We start from the raw sequence: 21,039 nt of genomic DNA on the forward strand, positions 1-21,039 counted from the left end.
CTAGTTATTGTCTATGTGCAAATACCTTTAATCAAATTAAAAAATTTATTAGAGTCTTTTGTTAACCCAGGCCAGTGTCTGAGAAACCATGTGGGCCTTGACTATGAGCCATTCTACAATACTTTTAGCACTGAAAGCTCAGAATTTCTATTTTTATGAGGGGACAGAAAGGGAGTAAAATTGTAAATCAAATTCCTGCCCTTCATTTTCTCATATTTACTTTTGAAATAAATAGATAAATAAGCCAAGCCGCCCCTTTGAGGGTCTGGAGAGAGTTCAGCACTGAAGAGTGCGTACTGCTCCTGAAAGGCCTGGGTTCCATTCCCAGCACATCGGGTGGCTCCCAAGGCCTCTCCTCCAGCTCCAAGGACCCAGCATCCTCTTCTGCCCTGCACAGACATTCACTCACAGACATACCTTTCTATTACAGCTGCATGTACTTCCTGTAGAGTGTACCATGCACGTGTGCGGGCGGGTCAGCGGCCAGTATAGGAGAGCTGGGGATTGGAGGACTGAACTTGGGTTGTCGTGCTTGACAACAGGTGCCATCCTGTAAGACACACACACACACACACACACACACACACACACACAAATTATAACAAAAAGAAAGTATTTTTAAAACTTCTTTTCCCTTTATGTTAGAGCTTGGAGAATAGTTTTGAGCCTATACAGTGTTAAGGGAGTGCAGAATTCTCTTCCAGGGCTTTGAAACTGGGACATAATTGACCCAGGCCATGTCAAAGATTCGACAGGCAGGGAAAACAGTGGCTTCTAGAACTACAAAGGGAACTGTTTTGAACTCAAGATGTTTGTATGGAATTCTACTTGGAGAAAAGGCAACACCAGTAGGTCAAGACTAAATAGGAGCAGAGAATTATTTATGTAACGGTGACTGTCACTGGGCATGTACTGCACACCTTTGGTCCCAGTGCATAGGAGGCCACCAGGACAATCCAGAGTTCAAGGCCAGGCAAGGCTACACACAGATCAAGACCCTGCCTCAAAACCGATGCCAAAGCATAGGGAAGGAATTACTGTGCCGAAGCTACGGCTGGGGAAGTAAAGGGACCTAGGAGTGTGAGCAGGTGGGGGCACTCCTACCCACCTAGGGTGACCTGGAGTGTGGAGCAGTGGGGTGCAGGTGGGGTGCACGGCTGTACAGAGAGGGAGGATCTGCATTGGATTCACTCAGCACATCAGTGGGTCAGTGCAGCACACTCTCAAGGGCTGTGCTGTGCCTAGAAACACTGCAGTAGATCGGCGGATGGTGCTAAGTCGCACTGACTCGACCAAACAAGTTTGTGCTGAGACACCGTGGGTGGAATAAGGTAGAGCAGCAATATGCACTTACCTAGAAAGCTGGGCAGAAGCTGCAGTACGTAAGTGAGACACACATGCGGTGTTTTAAGTTCTCCCCTCACCAAACACACACACACACACACACACACACACACACACTGATGCTGATAAAGCCCTGCTGTTAACATGACTTTTCACTTTGTTTCTGCATGTGGACATGCTTATAATTCCATGTCTTGCGGGTGAGTTCGTTGTTACTTTCTGCGTTTGATTATCTCATCCTAGAGAGCAGCACCTCAGCTGCTCAGCACAACTCTTAGAGATCCATTTAGGGCACTCTTCCTGGGCACGAGAGCTACTGTTGAGAGGACCTGTGCTTGGCTTGAGAGCTGCCATTGTGAGCTCAGGAACTCTAGTAATTTATAATGAGGGTACCACACTTTTCCCCCCTTCGGGACCTTCAGATTAAAGCAACAGATCTATCAGCAAGTACTGCGTAGTCAGTACTACAAGAGAAGTATTGTAGTTCTGGGGGGAGTGTGTCATATTGGCTCAGTAGAAACAACTAATACTGTGACAGTTCTAAGTAATGACTGTCAAGGCTCCAGCCACGCTGGTACTGTGAGCTCCTAGTGACTCTTAGTCCCTTTAAGATGCAGTTCCCTTGGTGTCCATCGCCTCCCTGCTAGGTGGATGGAGGCGTGTGCGGCCTCCCCATCCATTCAATAAACCAAGGTAGTATATACAAAAAAGTTCTGAGCACGAGCTTGTCAGCAACAAGCTGTAAACTTTGCCAGCATGGATGGAAACGCTGCTACGCTGGAGTACTATACAGCGGTGAGGAACGCTGGAGTACTATACAGCGGTGAGGAAGCACAGAGCTCAGCTGTCAGCATGGATGGAAACGCTGCTACGCTGGAGTACTATACAGTGGTGAGGAACGCTGGAGTACTATACAGCGGTGAGGAAGCACAGAGCTCAGCTGTCAGCATGGATGGAAACGCTGCTACGCTGGAGTACTATACAGCGGTGAGGAATGCTGGAGTACTATACAGCAGTGAGGAGCGCTGGAGTACTATACAGCGGTGAGGAACGCTGGAGTACTATACAGCGGTGAGGAAGCACAGAGCTCAGCTGTCAGCATGGATGGAAACGCTGCTACGCTGGAGTACTATACAACAGTGAGGAGCGCTGGAGTACTATACAGCGGTGAGGAAGCACAGAGCTCAGCTGTCAGCGGCTTGAGTGAGGCCTGGGAACGTCCCACTGGAAGAAACTAAGTCAAGATAATAACCTGTGATCTCATTTCTGTGTACTTCAAAGGGAGCTAGTCTGTCTGTTAAACTTCACGCTGTCTCATATGCTTAGGGAAGGAGGGTCATAACCCGACAGAGGCACTTAGGGCTTCAGAAATTGGGGTGTTGCTCCTGCTGGGGCATGAACACATTCACTCCAATGGGAAGAACTCTACCTTAGGGTCTGCACGTGCCTGTCTATATTTCTGAGAAGTTTACAGTTTTGAAAATTAAGCAGTCTAGGCACACTGGGTCGTACCTGTACCCTACCACTCTGGAAGCCAAGGCAGTGAACTCCTGGGAACTCAAAGTCAGTTGGGCTACAGTGAGTTCTGGGCCCACTTGGGATGCAGTTTAAAAAACAACAAAGCATTGTGATGAGATCCTTAAAGATACTTAAGAACCTCCCAGGGTATCAACAGCTGGAAATACTTCCGTTAAAAAAGCTATGGGGTGTGCTCAGTGGGCAAAGATTCTGCTGTCCAGTGGTGAGAACTGGAGCCTGGGGCCCTAACACTCAGAGTGGTGTTATAGCAGTCAGCCTGAATCTCAGAGCAAACCAGCTGTCTAGACCAGGCCAGGGGCATTCAAGTGAGAGACCTGGTCTCAATATATAAGATGATAAGACCTACTGAGGAAGATACCCAATGCCATCCTCTGGCCACGCACACACACAGGCAACCACACAAGCATACAAACATGCATGTACACATACCATGTCACATGCAAATGAGGGAATTATAGAGGACCTGGGGGCTCAGCAGTGAAGTGCTTCTTTGGATCCTCAACATGCATGTAAAAAAGAAGCCAGGCATAGCCACAAACACTTGTAATCCCAGCACCAGGGAGACAGAGATGGGAGGATCTGGGGGGAGTCTTAGGTTTACTGTTGCTCTTATGAAACACAATGACCGATAGCAACTTGGGGAGGAAAGGGTTTATGTGGCTTACACTTGTGTATCATAGTCCATCACCGAGGAACTCAAGCAGGGCTGGAACCTGGAGCAGGAGCTGATGCAGAGGCCGTGGAGGGTGCCTCTGACTGGCTTGCTCCTCATGGCTTGCTCTGCCTGCTTTCTTATAGATCCCAGGACCACCATCCCAAAGATGACATTACCCACAGTGGCTGGGCCCTCTCCCATCGATCACTAATTAAGAAAATGCCTGTCAGGCTTGCCTACAGCCTGATCTTATGGAAGCATTTTTTAAATTGAGGTTCTCTCCCCATGTATTTAGCAGAAGCCAGTCATGATGAATTGTGATCTCTAGGTCTGATGAGAGACCCTGTCTCAAAATAAGGTAGCTAGGCATAATAGCCCAAGCCTTTAATCCCACGACTCAGAGCAGAAGCAAGGGGATCTCTGAGTTCAAAGCCAGCCAATGCTTTATAGTGAGACCCTGTCTCCAGAGAAGAAGCAGTGTCGGCATCCAGCCTCTAAGTGTATGCACATGTATGCATGTCCATCCGTACACAGAAGTCATACCACACATATATATTCAAACCAAAATACACTTTAATTAAAAAATAAAAGGAGGTGGCTCAGCAGTGAAGAGCAATGGCTGCTCTTCCAGGGGACTCCTCTCTAGCCTTTTCAGGGACAAGGCACACAGATTGTACACATACAGTGCAAGCACAACACTCATATGTAAATAAATCTAAAAACATTTCATTAAAAAATAAAAACTAGAAGAACGTATAGGGTTTGGACATGGCATACTCCTGAAGCCCTGAGTTTGAGGTTAACATTTGTTAGACACTGGGACTTAAAGAATGACCCAGAAGAATCCAGACCATAATTTCAACAAGTGTGTCTTGGCTGTCCACTCTTATGTTCTTAATTGTTGAAAGCACTTGGCCTGCTTGTGTGGCTCTTGTAAGATATTTTTGTTGGTCTGTTTTAAATACACACAATATATGTTACTGATTTGGAAATGGAAATCCTCCCCTCGCCCCTTCTCTCTCTCTCTCTCTCTCTCTCTCTCTCTCTCTCTCTCTCTTTCTTCCTTTTTAAAGATTATTTTATGTACATAACACTGTAGCTGTCTTCAGACACACCAGAAGAGGGCATCAGATCCCATTACAGATGGTTGTGAGCCACCGTGTGGTTGCTGGTAATTGAACTCAGGACCTCTGGGAGAGCAGTCAGTGCTCTTAACTGCCACCTCCCCCCCTTCCTTTTTTGACAAAGCCTGACTATCTAATCTAGGCTAGCTTCAAACTTGCAGTTCTCCCTCAGCTTACTGAACCTGGCCCTTCAGAAAAACCCCTGTGACAGCCTGGGTGTGCATCGGGGTCCATGGGGTCTACCTTCATCTCCTCTCTGTCGTTTGTGAGAGAGAGCCCAGGTTGGCCCCCACCTCAGGATCACCCAGCTACTTGCACCGTGGTGCTGGGATCCCAGGCAAGCACCAGTGCTTCAGATGTGGTCTCCAGTTCGATTGCTGTCTGAAAGTGCTCCCTTGAAGGTTACGTTGACAGCCACCTTTTCCTCCGTGTCCAGATGACGTTTTCAGTTTACTTTCATTAAATAAATATTCATTGTTAGTATTTTTAGTTTTTAAATTTTGCTTCCGTTTTTGTTTTATGTGTCTGGGTGTTGTTTTACCTGCGTGTTGTACCACGTGCATGCCTAGTGCTCAAGGCCAGGAGAGCTGCAGACAGCCTGAAACTGGAGCTGCAGATGGTTGTGGGCCACCATGTGGGTGCTAGGAACTGAACCTGGGTCCCCTGAAAGAGCAGTAAATGTTCTTTACCACTGAGCTATCTTCAGCCCTCAAGATGACTTTTTTAAAAACTTGTATCTTTTTTTGTTTGTGTAGGTAACTATGAAAGGCTTGTATTTTCAACAGAGTTCTACAAATGAAGAAGTAACATTTGTATTTCAAGAAAAGGTAAGAATAATTATTAATTAAGATAAAATATTGTTTTTCCATATGTAATTGTTTGGTTTTGGTTGCTAAGAGAAAATGCTCAGGCAAAAGTCACTCGAGGGAGAAAGTCCTTATCTCTCAGTTCCAGGCGAAAGTCGACCTCGGCAGGGAAGTCACAGCTGCTGGGGCATGAGGCAGCCCGTGACACATTCAGAGAACAAGAGATGAGTGTCACACACAGGACCCAGCCATGGAATGCTGACACCTGCTATGGACCAGTCTTGCCATCTCACTAAATGCTATCAAGAGAATTCCCACAGGCACGTTCAGAGGCCTGTCTCCCAAGCCATTCTCGTTTGTCAAGTTAACACTATTAGTGCTAACTTATTTAATAACACTATTAGCACTAACCATCACAGTAATGACCCAGTAACAGTGTGTGTGTGAGTGTGTGTATATGTGTGTGTATATGTGTGTGTATGTATGTACATGTGTGTATGTGTGAGTATGTAAGTGTGTATGTGTGTGTGAGTGTGTATATGTGTGTGTATGTGAGTGTATGTGTTTGTATATGTGAGTGTGTATGTGAATGTTTGTATGTGTGTGTATATGTGAGAGTATGTATGTGTGTATGTGAGAGTATATATGTGTGTACGTGTGTGAGTGTGTGTGTATGTGAGTGTGTGTATGTGTATGTATATATGCATGAAAGACAGAGTCACCTATAATTCTCTCTTTTCTATGTGATGTGGTATGCATACATGTATATGAAAGACAGAGAGAGAGAGAGAGAGACATGCGATGTTCAGAGGACAACTGTTTGGAGTTGGTTCTCTTCTATTACCTTTACATTGGTCCCAGGAACCAAACTTAGGTCACAGGCTTGTGAGGCAAGGGCCTCCACCTGCCAGAGGCGTCCACGGCCTCAGACTCGGTTTCAAACGCGTTGTTATGTGGAATTAAGTGAGCAAGAGCCGAAGCCAACCTCCCCGCATCATTCTTGACTTTTGTGAAAATGGTGGTCAGTGGTGTAGTGTGACTGGAGTCTTGAGCTGCTGCAGGGCTGAGGACCCAGGTTTGGTTCCCAGCTCACGGTCACGCGGAAGTGCAGCTCCAGAGGACCTTGTGCCTTCTCTCTTGCACAAACCATAGTCACGTATGCACATAATACTTTGAAATAAAGTGCTTTTTGAAGGAGCTGTGCTCTGGCTGTGCTGGGAAAGGGCACAAGGAAGGCAGAGCAGGCTCCGGGCCTATGCGGTACGAAACAGGCCCAGGTAATGAATGGAGCCCAGTCCACACTTAGGTCGCCCACTCACTGTGCAGAAGCGAGGTTTCAGACTGTGGCCACATGATGGGGTGATATATTATTAAATGGGAGCGAAAAGCCTCATTTTCTACACAAGTTTAAGACCTTCCTAAACTTACCTTACTCTAAAAACCTTAAGCTGTCAGTGGCCTAATGGCGATTGTCAGGAAGGTTTGCATCAAGCCAGAATCCTCTCCTGTCCGTTTGAGGGTGGAAGCGGGTGCTGCGCTCTGCTGGCTTCTCTTGGTGGTCACCGTTCTGTGTCAGCCTCTCCCGTCCTTTCCTGACTCCACAGTGATGAGATCAGGAGGCTACAGTCAGCTAACCTCCACCACTGTCAGAAAAAGAACCTAAGGCTTGGCTGCAGCCCACTAAAACTCGTCTGTAGGGATAATTGGCAAATTCATCAATATTCATGCCTTCATCCATATCACCAAGCAACAGATTCAAGATTTAGTAAAAGTGCTCCCAGGATGCTGTGTGTGGCAAATAAAACACAGTGACCAACATGACGGGTCATGGAGCTGTGTGTAAGGCCTGTCCTGTCATGGGGCTGTGTGGAGGGCCTGTCCTGTCATGGGGCTGTGTGTAAGGCCTGTCCTGTCATGGGGCTGTGTGGAGGGCCTGTCCTGTCATGGGGCTGTGTGTAAGGCCTGTCCTGTCATGGGGCTGTGTGGAGGGCCTGTCCTGTCATGGGGCTGTGTGTAAGGCCTGTCCTGTCATGGGGCTGTGTGTAAGACCTGTCCTGTCATGGGGCCATGTGGAGGGCCTGTCCTGTCATGGGGCTGTGTATAAGGCCTGTCCTGTCATGGGGCTGTGTATAAGGCCTGTCCTGTCATGGAGCTGTGTGTAAGGCCTGTCCTGTCATGGGGCTGTGTATAAGGCCTGTCCTGTCATGGAGCTGTGTATAAGGCCTGTCCTGCCATGGGGCTGTGTGGAGGGCCTGTCCTCCTCTTACTTAGGGACGTTTCAGTTCATGCTCTGGAATACAGATGCCTGGGAGAAGGGATGTTGAATTTAATGATGTAGTCTGATGACTCTGACTGCGTCAGCTTTGCCTTGTTTACTGAAATTCGGGATTTTAGTAAAAGCTATTTCATGTGTGCACTGTGAAGATCTGACAGCTTGAAGTACTGCAGTTAGAGTGCAGTGCCTGGGTTCTGCTCTGTGAAGCAGAGTTCGTGGACACAGCATCTGTGCTGGTGTGTGAGGGCTTCTGAAATAATGATAAAATTCTTTTAAAAATTGCAACCCCTAATTTATTTTTTTTTTCCTTTTCTTATCAGATACTATTAGATATAAACTCAGGATGCTCATGAGACTTGGTATCAGTTTTAGGTTTTCAGTTCTGTGTGGACATTTTCACAAGATGAACAAATGTTCTCACAGGATGTGTAACACAAGCTTCTGTTATTTGGTTCTAGGAAAATGTCCCTGTTACAGAGGATAACTTTGTGAAAGTTCAAGTTAAAGCCTGTGCCCTGAGCCACATAAACACAAAGGTACCGGTGCCATGGGGGACGCGGGTGTCACAGTGTGTTTAGTGTCTAACGGTAGCTGCATGCTGAGTACCAGAACTTACTTCTTAGAAAAACTGAACTTGAAACTCAAACATTTTTACGTTAAGGTAAGTGGTCAGATTTGTGTTTCATATTATTATGTGGAAATATTTTATAAAATTTATTTTGGAGGAGTCTAAAAGCTTCTGTGATTAAGTCCTATAGGTCAAGGAAAAAATTACCTTCATAAATACAATAAAAACAGAAGGTAGAAATAGTTTGCTGACCACTGAGTTGTATGTATTTTCAGTTAACATTTTTTAGCTATGATTTGTATTCTTGTCATTTCTTTGTCTCACAAACACTTGTCTCCAGTCTCATGTCACCCACAGTTGTCTTTACTATTGGCCACAAAACATGTGTCTCTGGTACAGGCGTGGTGGCACATACCTTTATACCCAGCACCCAGGGGGGCACCAGCTTCTCACAGTCTGAGGCAGGTCTGGTCTACATGGCAAGTTCCAAGTAAAAAAGGGCCACACCATGAGACCTTGTCTTAAAACACAAGTAAACAGTTAATAAAGATAATAAATAAATGTGGCGTGAATTCATAATGACAGAGGTAAATGCACCGCAACACGTTTTCTCAGGTTTTACTGTCAGACAAGAGCTCACTGTGTAACCCAGGGTGACCCTAAACTCACGGTCCTCCTGCCTCACCTTTCCAGGCACTGCGATTACAGGTATGTATAATCCCCAGTTCGGATTTTTCTCCTGTTTTTGTTTTGGGGGGCTTGTTGTTTGGTCATAGGTCTTGTTTGGTCTTTTGACTTGAATCACTGACACTTATTTTGACCCAGATTTGAAGGGTAAAAGTCCAAAATCACTGCACAACTATGGTTGTCTCTAGTCCATCCTCAGGGTTTCAAATGACGTCCTGGCTGCGTGCTCACACCTCTCCCTGAGTGTGCTTCTCCTGGGGTCGTGTCATCGTAGGAGTCTCCCGTACAGTCCTTCGCACACAGTCACACTGGGCGTGGGGGTCACTTAGTGTGGGAAGGGCTAACTGAGGCTACAGCAGTAAGGACTACAGACGTGCCCATGACAACAGCTGAGGTGATATCTAGTGTGTGTCTGCGGTGCAGTCGCGGTTATTCAGCTTTATGGGACCTGCACAGATTCCGGTTGTGTGTGGTGTTGGCATCTGAGCCTGCACCTTGTGAATGCTAGGCAAGCACTCTGCCACTAGCGAAAAGAAATGACAAGTAGCAGTTGAATGAAGTGTTACATGGCACCAAGCAGGGTGTCTTTCTGAAGACAGTACATTAATGTAGCAAATCCCCAGGGTGAATGAAAGATGAAGAATGCAGCTGATAAAATGCACATAAATAATAATTAGAAACGCACATGGGGGGAAATAAAGGTGTGCTCACTGAGCTCACACAAGACTGTGGGTTCAGTCTTTGGTACCACCACACACGCATGCACACACACATATAATACACATATACACATTCACACACCACACACATGCATATATGAAATACCACATACACTACATGCAAACAAATCACACATACACACCATAAACACATCAGATATCCACATCACACACAGGCACACAACACACTATATACACAGCACAACACAGTTGTATATACATACACTATACATACACACATAACACTCACACTACCACACACTACACTACTGCCACATACTACAGACAGAAATACCACACACACACACACACAATCACCACTCATACACACTGCACACACACACACACACACACACACACACACACACACACACACAGAGGAGGGGGGAAGAGACCCCAGTATTTCCATAAGAAGGTCATGTGGATGTCTTTTTTTTTTAAAGATTTGTTTATTTATTATATACGAGTACACTGTTGATCTCTTCAGACACACCAGAAGAGGGCATCAGATCTCATTACAGATGGTTGTGGAAATTGAACTCAGGACCTCAGGAAAAGCAGTCAGTGCCCTTAACCCTGAGCCATCTCTCCAGCCCCATATGGATGTCTTAAGTGTGAAGTTCCACATTAAAAGAGTCGTCTGGGAAGTCAGTATACATGAAGGAGGGCTTCTTTTGGTTTGTTTGTTTGATTGGTTGATTTTTAATTGAACTGTGGTGGTCTGGAGAGATGGTGTTGCAGTCAAGAGTATTCGTCGTCCTTGTAGAGAACCTAGGCTGGTTCCCAGCACCCACATGGCAGCTCACAACCATCTGTAACTTCAGTTCCAAGAAATTCAACCCAGTCCCTGGCCTATGTAGGCACCAGGCACTCATGTGCATTTACAGACATACATGCAGGCAAAACATTCATACGCATAAAATAAAAATAAGTAAATCTTTAAAAAGCAGGCAAACAAACCCCAAACCCCGTACTTCCCGTGAGTCTGGAATCATTGTGACAGTTCCTGCCGGGCACTCCTTCCCTATGCCCTCTAGCCTCACACTGAGGGAAACCATGGTGCTGCTGCGGCTTTTTAAAGACAGAATCTCATAAATCTCAAGACAGCCTTAACATAAGATCCTGACCCCCCTGCCCCACCTTGGGGTGCTAGGATTGCAGGCTCATGCAACTCAGGCTTTGTGGGACTCAGGGCTACCTGCTGAGCAATGTCCCTGGGCCAAAGCAGGCAATCCTTAGAGGGTGTGAGGAGACCCAGGCCCCAGTCAGCAGCGCTCTGTCTGCTCTCCCTTACCTGACTTGAATTGGTGAGGGGAAGACCATGCTTGGCCAACTGAGATTGTTTGGGAACGAAATTTCACTTCATCTTGACAGAGAAAATGTTAAAGATGTCCTGGTAACTCGGCTCTGTGACATTTGTAATGTTTTTATATTTATTGTCATTTCAAAAGTGAATCGTCTTTGCTATTCTGTGCCTTGAGTTTTTGTTGTTCCCACTTTCTCGTGTGTCACATATAGGTTGTCATTGTTTGGTTCTGTTGTTGTTTTTGTTTTTTATCCACTCCGTAGCTCAGGCTAGCCATGAGAACTCACTGTGTTGCTCAGACTAGCCTCCAACTTAAGATCTCCTGCCTGTCTCCAGCGTGCTGGTGTTAAGGCAGGTGTTGGGATTACAGTATTCGGGTTACTGTGTAAAGCCAGACTCTGTTTTTGACAATGATGTGCTAACACATTCTGTCATGATTTAGCTTCTGGCAGAAATGAAGATGGAAAAAGATTTCTTCCCTGTTGGAAGAGAAATCGCTGGAGTTGTATTAGATGGTAAGTATTATCTGTATTTTCTATATAAAAGAACTTTAGACCAGGCACTGGTGGCACATGCTTTTAATCCCAACACACTAGAGGCAGAGGCAGGTGGATCGCTATGAATTCAAGGGTATCCTTGTCTTCCAATTGAGTTCCAGGATGGCCAAGGCTACACAGAGAAACCCTGTCTCAGAAAAAAAAAAAAAAAAAAAAAAAAAAAAAAAAATAGAAGGGAAGGAGGAAGGGAGAAAAGGAAGGAAGGAAGGAAAGAAATTTGATAATAGCTAATAAAGTTACCAACACATAAACTATGTTTTATAATATAAATTTATTAAAAGGCCATTTTTAGAAGTTGAAACTGGATTGAGTTTATGACTGAAGACCTTGAGGCTTCAGTAGAAATGTAGGTTTGGCTCCTGTGTGATGGGGCAGCTGAGTCCCAGAGCCTGGTTCTCTTCTGAGCTTTTATACTGTTGTGCTTTTCTGTGTGCATGTGTTCTTATTGATAACTCCTGAGGACAGGCGTCGTCTTATTAGATGTCGATGGAAAGCACGTGCTTATTCAGCAACAGATGAGCTGAACGACCATCTAAGTATTCCTTTCCTGCTGTCCAACCGTATTAAAGGAGGACACAATGTGCACATAAGTAAAAGTATCATCTGATTATAACAAAAATCACAAGTAAACTTCAGATATGGTTCACCCCATAGACTTACTCCGAAGTTAGCATTGATTTCGTGTGTGAGCTGAGGGGACAGACACTGGTCAGGAATACCTCTTCGTGAGTGATCTAGTCTACTTAGAGACAAATATATCAGATACCTAGGGTTCCTGTTCTATACGTTAAAATCATTACTTACTTTTAAAAATACCTGCGGGTGATCAAAACAACCTCACTGGCCATTTCTCACTGGAAACAACTGTGACTTCTGAATATCCAGGGTAAATGGCTTTCCTTTTACAAGCTTGAATTGAAGCAAACTGAAACTTCCTCTAATGCAGTTGCTGGTGATTATTTACATTGTGGTCTAAAGCTACCTTACACAAGTAACTTAGACTCATTTGTAAACATACAAAAGGGCGATGTTCGGGGGCTGAGTGTGTAGCTTAGTGGTGAAGTGCTTGCCTAGCGTGCACAAGGCCGTGGGGTCAGTCCTTAGGACTGGCAGAAAAGAAGGATAATTATTCTTCAAATATAGGAGAACAGAAGAATATACGAGCACAGATGTGCTCTCAGCAAGACTCAAACAGGAGGGTAGAGCAGAGGCAGCCAGACTCTTGGTGAGCATCGAAAATGAGATGACTAGATTACTGTCGAAGGGCAGGGCCTCAGTCCCTAGGAAAATGAGAGAAGAGGGACTGACCAAAGCAATCGTGAGGAAAGGAAGTCAGCAGTTCATAAGAAATTGTCCTGAAGGAGAGCGGAAGTGTGAAAACTGTGAATGACATAGCAGGTGAGCTCACACTCACACTGTTGAGGTCATGAGCACACTGATGACCTTTTGCTTAGAATGGCTGGGGAAAAGTTGCCTGGGTTGATTCTGAGGACAAGAGCTCTGTGCAGGAAAGGGTCCGTTTGAGAGCTGTCGGTGTGTAGACTTAAAGCAGAGCAGGGTTGATGAGCTAGAGGCAGTAGAAACAGGAACCTGTTGGGACACCAGTGCTTGGGGGATGGTGGAATAAAGAGACATGTGAAAGGAGCCAGGAGAACTGGAGACAGCACAGGACAGGTCCCCAGAGAAAGCAAGCAAGAGGGGACATGGACTTAAACACTTACTAATTAATTCGGCTTCAGTTTCCTTGTCTGTAGAATATATATGTAGAATTGGTATACTACCAGGTATAATGCATACTATAAGGTACTATAAGATACTAGAAGGCATACTATTCTATATTATAAGGCTTATAGGAAGGTTCTGAGCCCAGAGTATCCAACAGAGATGAAGTGTTTTCTTCCCATTTCATATCATAGCTCTTAGAACAAATACTCAAATGAGCTGTTAGCAGAGGAGTGTGTGTCCGTGTGTTTGCACGTGTGCGTGGGTGTCCATGCACAGGACAAAGAAACAGTATCATTTCTAGAGTCCAGAGTTCCAAGCACTGGGGCAGACAGATGGCTCAGCTAGTGAAAGCACTTTCTACACAAACCTGACAGCTGCACCTATTCCCTGGTTGCAAACCAAGAACCACTTCCCCACCTCACAGACATTGTCCTCTGACCTCCACACACTTGCCATGGTGTCTACTCTTGTACGAAAATAATAACGATAGTATAAAGAAAGTTTAAAAAAGAAAGTTCCAGAAACTTTCTGGGTACCCATCAGAATTTACTTACCAAGTCAGAATAATTTTTGATGTTATTTTTTTAGAATTTATATAATATCTGTTTATATATATTTATATGCATATATATGAGTATGTGCCTGCATGTGTGCAATTTGCACCTGTACAGAAAGAGCAGAGAAGTCATCAGAGCCCCTGAAACTTAAGCTATAGACAGTGTGACCTACCACTTGGGTGCAGGAACAGCAAGTGCTCCCAACTGCTGAACCATCTCCCTAACCTTGTCAAAGTCACATGAGTCATTGGGGTTCTGCCTGTGTGGCTGAGATTTCCCCACTCATGGTAGCAGATATGCCTAGCGCTAGGTGTGTGGTGCGTGGCGGGTGTGGTGAGAAGCTATACAAGGGTCTCCTGAAAGTAAGCCACATCGGCAGTGACACAGAACCACAGTATCCTCACCTGTGGGCTTCCGATTTTGTAGAAAAACAAGAGTTGAAGTGTTCTACCCCATGCAGCTCATACACCATCCTAATGCCTCACACGTTCTTGGCCCTTGGATTAAGTGGATTTTTTACAACCCTGCAAATTATTTTATTTCATTAATTTTTTTAGTTGGCTGATTATTTGGGGAACAGGATCTCATGTAGCCCGGGATGTTCTTTAATTTGATATGTAGGCAAAGATGACCCTGAACTCTTAAGCATCATGACCCCTCCTAAGTGCTGGTTTTACAGGTGTTGTCCACTATTTTTGGCTTTTCCATTTGTTTTCAGAGTCAAATAAAAATTAAATTTAGGGAGCTGGAGAGAAGGCTCAGCAGTTGAGAGCACTGGCTTTTGATTCCCACACCTACATGGTAGCTCACAACTGTCTGTAACACCAGTAAGAGGGAATTCAGGGCCCTCTTTGGCTTCCGCGGGCACCAAACACACACATTATACACAGATATACATGTGGCCAAAACACCCATACACATAATAAAAAAAAGAGGGAAATAATTACATGTGTAACCTTGTGATGCTAATGCTTACCGTTGAGGAAAATAATTACATGTGTAACCTTGTGATGTTAATGCTTACCGTAGTCTGCTCTTTAGTCGGCAGGAAGGCATCATTCTTTCAGCCAGACGATGAAGTCGTTGGTAAGTTGTGGGTCCCAAGTCCTCACTACTCTGTCACCAGCCGTCTTTCTTCTCTGTTAATGGGATTGCTCGCTGTGACCTCACTTCAGATAGAAACACCGTCCCTGCCTGCGAGTGTATCGCATGCCATCCTAACATTCCAACAATAAAAATATGTTCCTGCCTTTTGAAATCTGCCCTCAGATATCCACTCCTGAAGGAAATGGAGTCTGGCCTTAGCAGAGCACTTCAAGCCTGCCAGCCTGTGCCTTCCCTCAGTGCTCTGCTTCCCTACCCATTCCCTGCTGTGTGGTCAGACTGAAATCTCTAGGAAAAGTCCCAGGCCTGTGCTTAAAGTTTGTTGCTGGAGCAAGCCGTGCAGAACCTCTGTTCCCCACCCCACAAAGCTCTCTGCTGTTCTTGTAAAACTAAAAATTAGCTTGAAGCAATTTGTTATTCTTCAATCCATAATCGCTGTAAGCATCGGGCGAACATCCACTTGATGCCCGTGTCCCAGACAGTCCTGCAGCTATGTGTGACCGCCACTGCCGTGACTGTCTCAGTGTTCCTCATCTTCATAGATGAGGCCTTGGGAAATGCTGTGTGAGGAAGTGCATGTCTTTAGCTTTCACGGGGCCTCTGACTTGCATTTTCATGAAGAACTGATGATTGTATTCTTTTATTTTTTTATCCAAGAAGTCATTAGTACTCTGCATTGCTTACGGTTCTTTATGTAAGAGCAGAATTAGAACTTGACTAGCCTCTAAAAAAGTGGGTTCTGCTCAAGTCTCACATCCTGTGAAACCAATCTGGAATGGAGCCTCAGAGGCCCCAACACTCCAGGTTGACTGCATGACGGCGCCATCTTTACACCAGTTCCACTGCAGAGTTTGCAAGAACATCTCCTAAGAAATGAGTTCACTCAAGGGATTTTGCCCTTAAACTCCGTGTTTTAATTTTTAGGAATTTTGCCTTTGGATTCAGAAGACCCCGGCCTCTGTGAAGTTATCCGAGTTCATGAGCATTACCTGGGTATGTGGCAGTTCAGTCTCTTGGAACCGAATGAGTCTTAGTCCACCGAGAGCCTAACTTTTCCTTAGCTGTGTGGATGCTTCTGGCTTACGTTATTTATAAAGTAGTGCTGAGATTAAGCATTGTGTAGGCCTGTGAGGTTTACTAACATTGCTTATAGCTGTGAAATTATATTCATGTCAGAATTTGAAAATGTCTTGCTCTTGGCTTATCTTTGTGTGTGTGTGTGTGTGTGTGTGTGTGTGTGTGTGTTGTGGGATGAAATTTAGGACCTCCAGCCTGCTAAGCAAGAACTACACCATTGAACTCTTCATTAATAACAAAAAAAATGTACAAAATTTAGATAGTATTTGTCAAAGCTGAGGCAGGAAAAAAATTTAAAAGCTTATGTTTGGTTTTTGTTGCTAATAGACTTTGATCAATATTCGGTTTTATTTTTTATGAGAAATTACATTTTGAGAATTTCCTAAATGCATTTATACTTTCTGAAAATAATGAAAAGATACATCATCTTCTATGCAATTGGAGGAGAGAAAGAACATTTAGGAACTAGGCTGATAGGTGACCCCCACTTGCTGCAGAAACTGAAGCCATAGGAAGAGACAGCAGTAGCAGGAGAGGCAGCTCAGGCAGTGAAGAGCCTGCTGTGCTACCCTGAGGACCTGTTCTGTAACTCCAGAAGCCACAGAAAATCCAGGGGCAGTAGTGCTCACCCATGGCCTAATGCTGAGGACAGCAGGGACAGGAGGAACCCCAAAGCTTGCTGGCCAGGCACTCTATCCAACTGGGGGAGGGAGGCACCAAGTTTGATGAGAGAGCTTATTTCAAAAAGTAGGATTGTGAATGGTTGAGGAAGATACCTAACATGTAACTCTGGCCTTCAGATGTGCACATGCATGGATTTGTGCACCCAAGTACACACAAGCAGATACATACAACCAAATGGCTTAAAAGCAGCAACAAAACAAAGCCCTGATAGGCAGGGTGGGTGTTTGAAGGTGCTGGAGATGGAGCCCAGAGGCCTCGTGCCAGGCACGTGTTCTCCCATTGTCCACATCCGCAGTCCAGCACTGAAGTCAGAAATCAGAAGGAGAAAGCACAGTGAAGTCTGGAGCCGAGCTATAAAGTTTAAGTTCCAAATGATGTTTCTTTCCTGGTTTTATTGATAAGTCAGGAAGGTGGCTTATAGTCCAGAAGTGTCTGAAGTCTGTGGTGTAAACTGTTGCAGAATCTAGGAAGGAAGGAGCCAGGACCCAATGTTTCCTTAGGGGTCCTGTAATCCAGGTGTGGTAGAACACGGCTGTATCCCTGGCAGCTAGGCCAGAGACAGAGGATATAGAGTTCAAGACCTGGGCTGCAAAACAAGGGCCTATCTCAGAATACTCTAAGCACTAGCACCACTGGGGCAGGAGAGGTGGCTCAGCCGTGGTGGTGAGCACTTGTCTCTTCCAGAGGACCTGAGCTCAGGTCCCACCACCCACATCTGGCAGCTCACTATCATCTTCAGCTTCTGGGGACCTGACACCCTCTCTGGCTTCCATGGACATGCACACATAAGGCCTACAGACACAGACTCATGTACGCATACATGTAAGAAATCTTTTAAAAAATTAACAAATGATCACCAAAGTTAAGACCTCTAGGTGAGAGTCCTGGCCATACTCACTGTGCACAATGAGGATATTCTCTTAGAAAACTGTTGTGTTTGCAGCTCCAGCATTTTATGGGCGGAGGATGGTTTCAGTACATTTCATGAGGCTGTGCACTAGGAAATCTTAGATGGAACTTAGCTATTACACTTAGCCTGGTGACTTTGAGTTCAAGTCAGTTTTGTTCTCTTACCAAACCCAAAAATGAGGCTCCAAATGGCCTCCCAGCTGTGAGGACTGTCTCACAAGATCAGTAAACTGTCCCAAACCGTGGGACCCTCCTAGCTAGCTTAGCTACGCTCTGCTTCTGACTCCTTCAAACCTTCACTTGTTTGTTTGTTGTATATACGGTGGAGAGGTGACGAGCATGCCGGGTGTAAGTGTAGAGGTCAGAGGACACTGGTAGAAGTCATCTCTCCAGGGACGGAACGTGGACATCGGGCGTGGGGACAAGTGTGTGTTAGCATCGAGTCTTCTCCACTGCCCCAGCTGTTTTCAGTCCTCAGGGCATTCTGACAAACTTAAAATAGTTTTTCATTCAAAATGGGACCTTTTGTTCAGTGACCAAACTAAAAATGATCCCTGGTGCTCATGCAGCTACCATTGACCCATATTTCATTCATTGTCTAGTCGCTATCACATGACAAGCATTGGCCATCTGGTGTAAGAACCCTCCAGTTAGAGCCTCTGAAGCCCACTTAAGAGCGCTTGCTGGTCTATCCTGAGGACTGGGCTTCAGATCCCATCCCCCACACTGGCAGCCTACAGATTCCTGTCACCCCTGCAAAAAGGAGCATCTCGCCCTCTTCTGGTCTCCCGTGGCACTTGAGTGTACACATACATACACTGTAAAAATAACTCTTAAAAAGACTTATAGATTCTTAAGTGTAGTTTTATTGCCCTTGATGTTTTGTGAAGGACTACATGAATGGTATGTATATGTACATGTGTGTACACATGCATGTGTGATTAGAAGTTATATATGTGCCCTGTTTTGGTCACCTTTTTCTCTCTTCCGAGACAAGGCTCACTGTGTGCCCATAGTGGTCTCAGATTTGTAACTCTCTCACTACAGTTTGGATGATGTCATCTGAATAACATTTTAATAAAATACGGTAGACTGAAGTCTTACGGTGGGAGATGCTGCCTCCCGAGCCACACAAGTACATACAGTGTGTGGAGATGAACCTGAGAATAGACAGCTGTACTTCAGGTCATATGCTCACCTTATTACCTGTGAGGCTTCAGTCAAGTCAATTACTAATCTATACCTAATTTCATAATCAGTAAAATTAGAACAGTATTAGGTAGATAAAAAATGAAAGAAAAAAAAGACACAAAGTGCATTTCTTTGGCTATGTACTCAGCGTGGTTCACTCCTATGGTGACTTCAGAATGTGCCGGGATTTCTCCCCCAGCAGTGAGTGAGGGTAGGGGTGAGTGAGGGTAGGGCTGTAGAGATAGGAGCTCAGTGGTAAAGGTGCTATGTTTTAAGAGCACTTGTTGCTCTTGAAGACCTAGGTGTGATTCACAACCATCTGTAACTCTAGGCCCATCCAGGGGGATCTGGTACCCTCTTCTGACCTCCAAGAGTACCAGGCATGTGTGTGGTGCGTGTGCATAAATGCAGGCAAAACACTGCTACATAAAGTAAAAATTAATGTGATTTAAAATGTTTAAAGAACTGGAGATAACACATTTACTGATTTACTATAAAGGAGATTAAAGGATACAAATAAACAAATGGAGATATACACAGGACACACCTGCCCTGCTAACTGAATGTCATCCAGCACTTCTCAGAGATGTCACTAAAGCCCTTGAAACTCAGAGCTATCAAGTTTAAATATGTTGAATGACTATAATATGAAATCCAGTACTTCAAATTCTAAAACTTGGGGATACCAGCATTCCACACCAAGCTTCTTATGACAGGCAGCAGCCAAAATGAAGGCAGCATGCTAACACTACTGCATAAAATTACTTTCAGAGGCATGACTACGCGGTTTTACTAGTACAGTCTACTTTTCTGGAGGACCTAGGTTTGGTTCCCAACACCCATGCAGTGGCTCACATCTGGTTGTAACTCCAGCCTCATGTCACAATGCCCTCTTCTAGCCCCCGTGGGTACTACACACAGATGGTGTACAGACATACGTGAGAGCAAATTAGTCTTTAAGAATAAAATCAGTGGGCTGGAGAGATGGCTCAGCAGTTAGGAGCATTAACTGTTCATCCAGAGGTCCTGAGTTCAATTCCCAGCAACCACATGGTGGCTCACATTCATCTGTAATGGGATCTAATACCCTCTTCTGGTGTGTCTGAAGACAGCGACAGTGTGCTCATATATAATAAATAAATAAATAAATAAATAAATAAATAAATAAATAAATAAATCTTTGACAACAAAAAATAATAAAATTGATAAAATTTTTAAGCTATATATATATATATATATAATACATGAAAGAAATGAATTTTATATTTTTCATTGGGTCTTGTCTGCAAGATAGCTGACTATGTATGCAAATACTCCAAAATCTAGCATGCTTCTGGTCTCAAGCATTCTGTAGGATGCTCAGCCTGTAATGTTTGTACCATATAAACAGACACCTCATCTGAAATACATGAAAATTCCATAAAACAATAAACAAGAAAGTGCCAAGACCTCAACAGTCTTCATGACAGGACTCCAGAGCTGGCAAACATGAGAAGGGTCCTCAGCATTTTCATTAGATAAGAACAAATGACAATCACAGGAAGAACTGTCATACATCCAAGTGATGGGCTGTGTGACGTACAGAGCCTAGGATGGCCCGGAGCTCTTCTGGCGGCAGGTACTGCTGGAGAAGCCGTGAGGACGGCTGGTGAAGGGAGTGCCTGTCCAGAGTCACCGCCTGATGTCTCAGTAGTGTTAGGTCACCAGCTACGAATGGACGAGCGCACAGACACGTCCACATGGCCCATGCCATAAAATAATAAAAGCCAAAGCTCCACCATGGCCTCCCTAATGAGGACAAGAAAAAGATCTGTTTAAAAACTGGCGGGGAGAGGGGGGCTGCTTCAGAAGCCCATGCACTCTACTAACCTGGACCCTTGGCTCCCTCTCATCATCGGAAGCAGCAAAGAGCGCACACAGCTGGCCCTAGGCTTCCTGCACATGTGTAGCAGATGCAGCTTGACCTTCATGTGGGTCCTGAACAACTGGAGCAGGAGCTGTGTACCTGGGATATGTTCCAATAGCTGGGCTGCCTTGTCTGGCCTCAGTGGGAGAAGCGTCTAGCCTTGCAGAGACTTGAAGTGACAGGGTGGGGGACACAGAGGGGATCTCTACCTGCTCAGGAGAAGGGGAGGTGGTATGGGGATGGATTGTGTGAGGGGGTGACCAGGAGGGGCAATGAATGAGAGGTGAGGTGAATTAAAGATTTTTT

General features: G+C 45.0%; 1 protein-coding gene across 1 annotated transcript in view; it reads left to right on the plus strand.

Moving 5' to 3' along the window:
* CRYZL1 (crystallin zeta like 1) overlaps window positions 1-21,039 on the plus strand; it is a 36,799-nt gene that overhangs the window by 5,151 nt on the left and 10,609 nt on the right. Inside the window, exons 2-6 of the mRNA XM_080919033.1 lie at window positions 5,418-5,489; window positions 8,202-8,279; window positions 11,466-11,538; window positions 14,904-14,948; window positions 15,891-15,959. Coding sequence (XP_080775159.1) covers window positions 5,424-5,489; window positions 8,202-8,279; window positions 11,466-11,538; window positions 14,904-14,948; window positions 15,891-15,959 — 331 coding nt within the window. The 5' untranslated portion in view covers window positions 5,418-5,423. The remainder of the gene's footprint in view (window positions 1-5,417; window positions 5,490-8,201; window positions 8,280-11,465; window positions 11,539-14,903; window positions 14,949-15,890; window positions 15,960-21,039) is intronic.

Source organism: Micromys minutus, assembly GCF_963924665.1.
Source record: "Micromys minutus genome assembly, chromosome: 7".
NCBI classification, from domain to species: domain Eukaryota; kingdom Metazoa; phylum Chordata; class Mammalia; order Rodentia; family Muridae; genus Micromys; species Micromys minutus.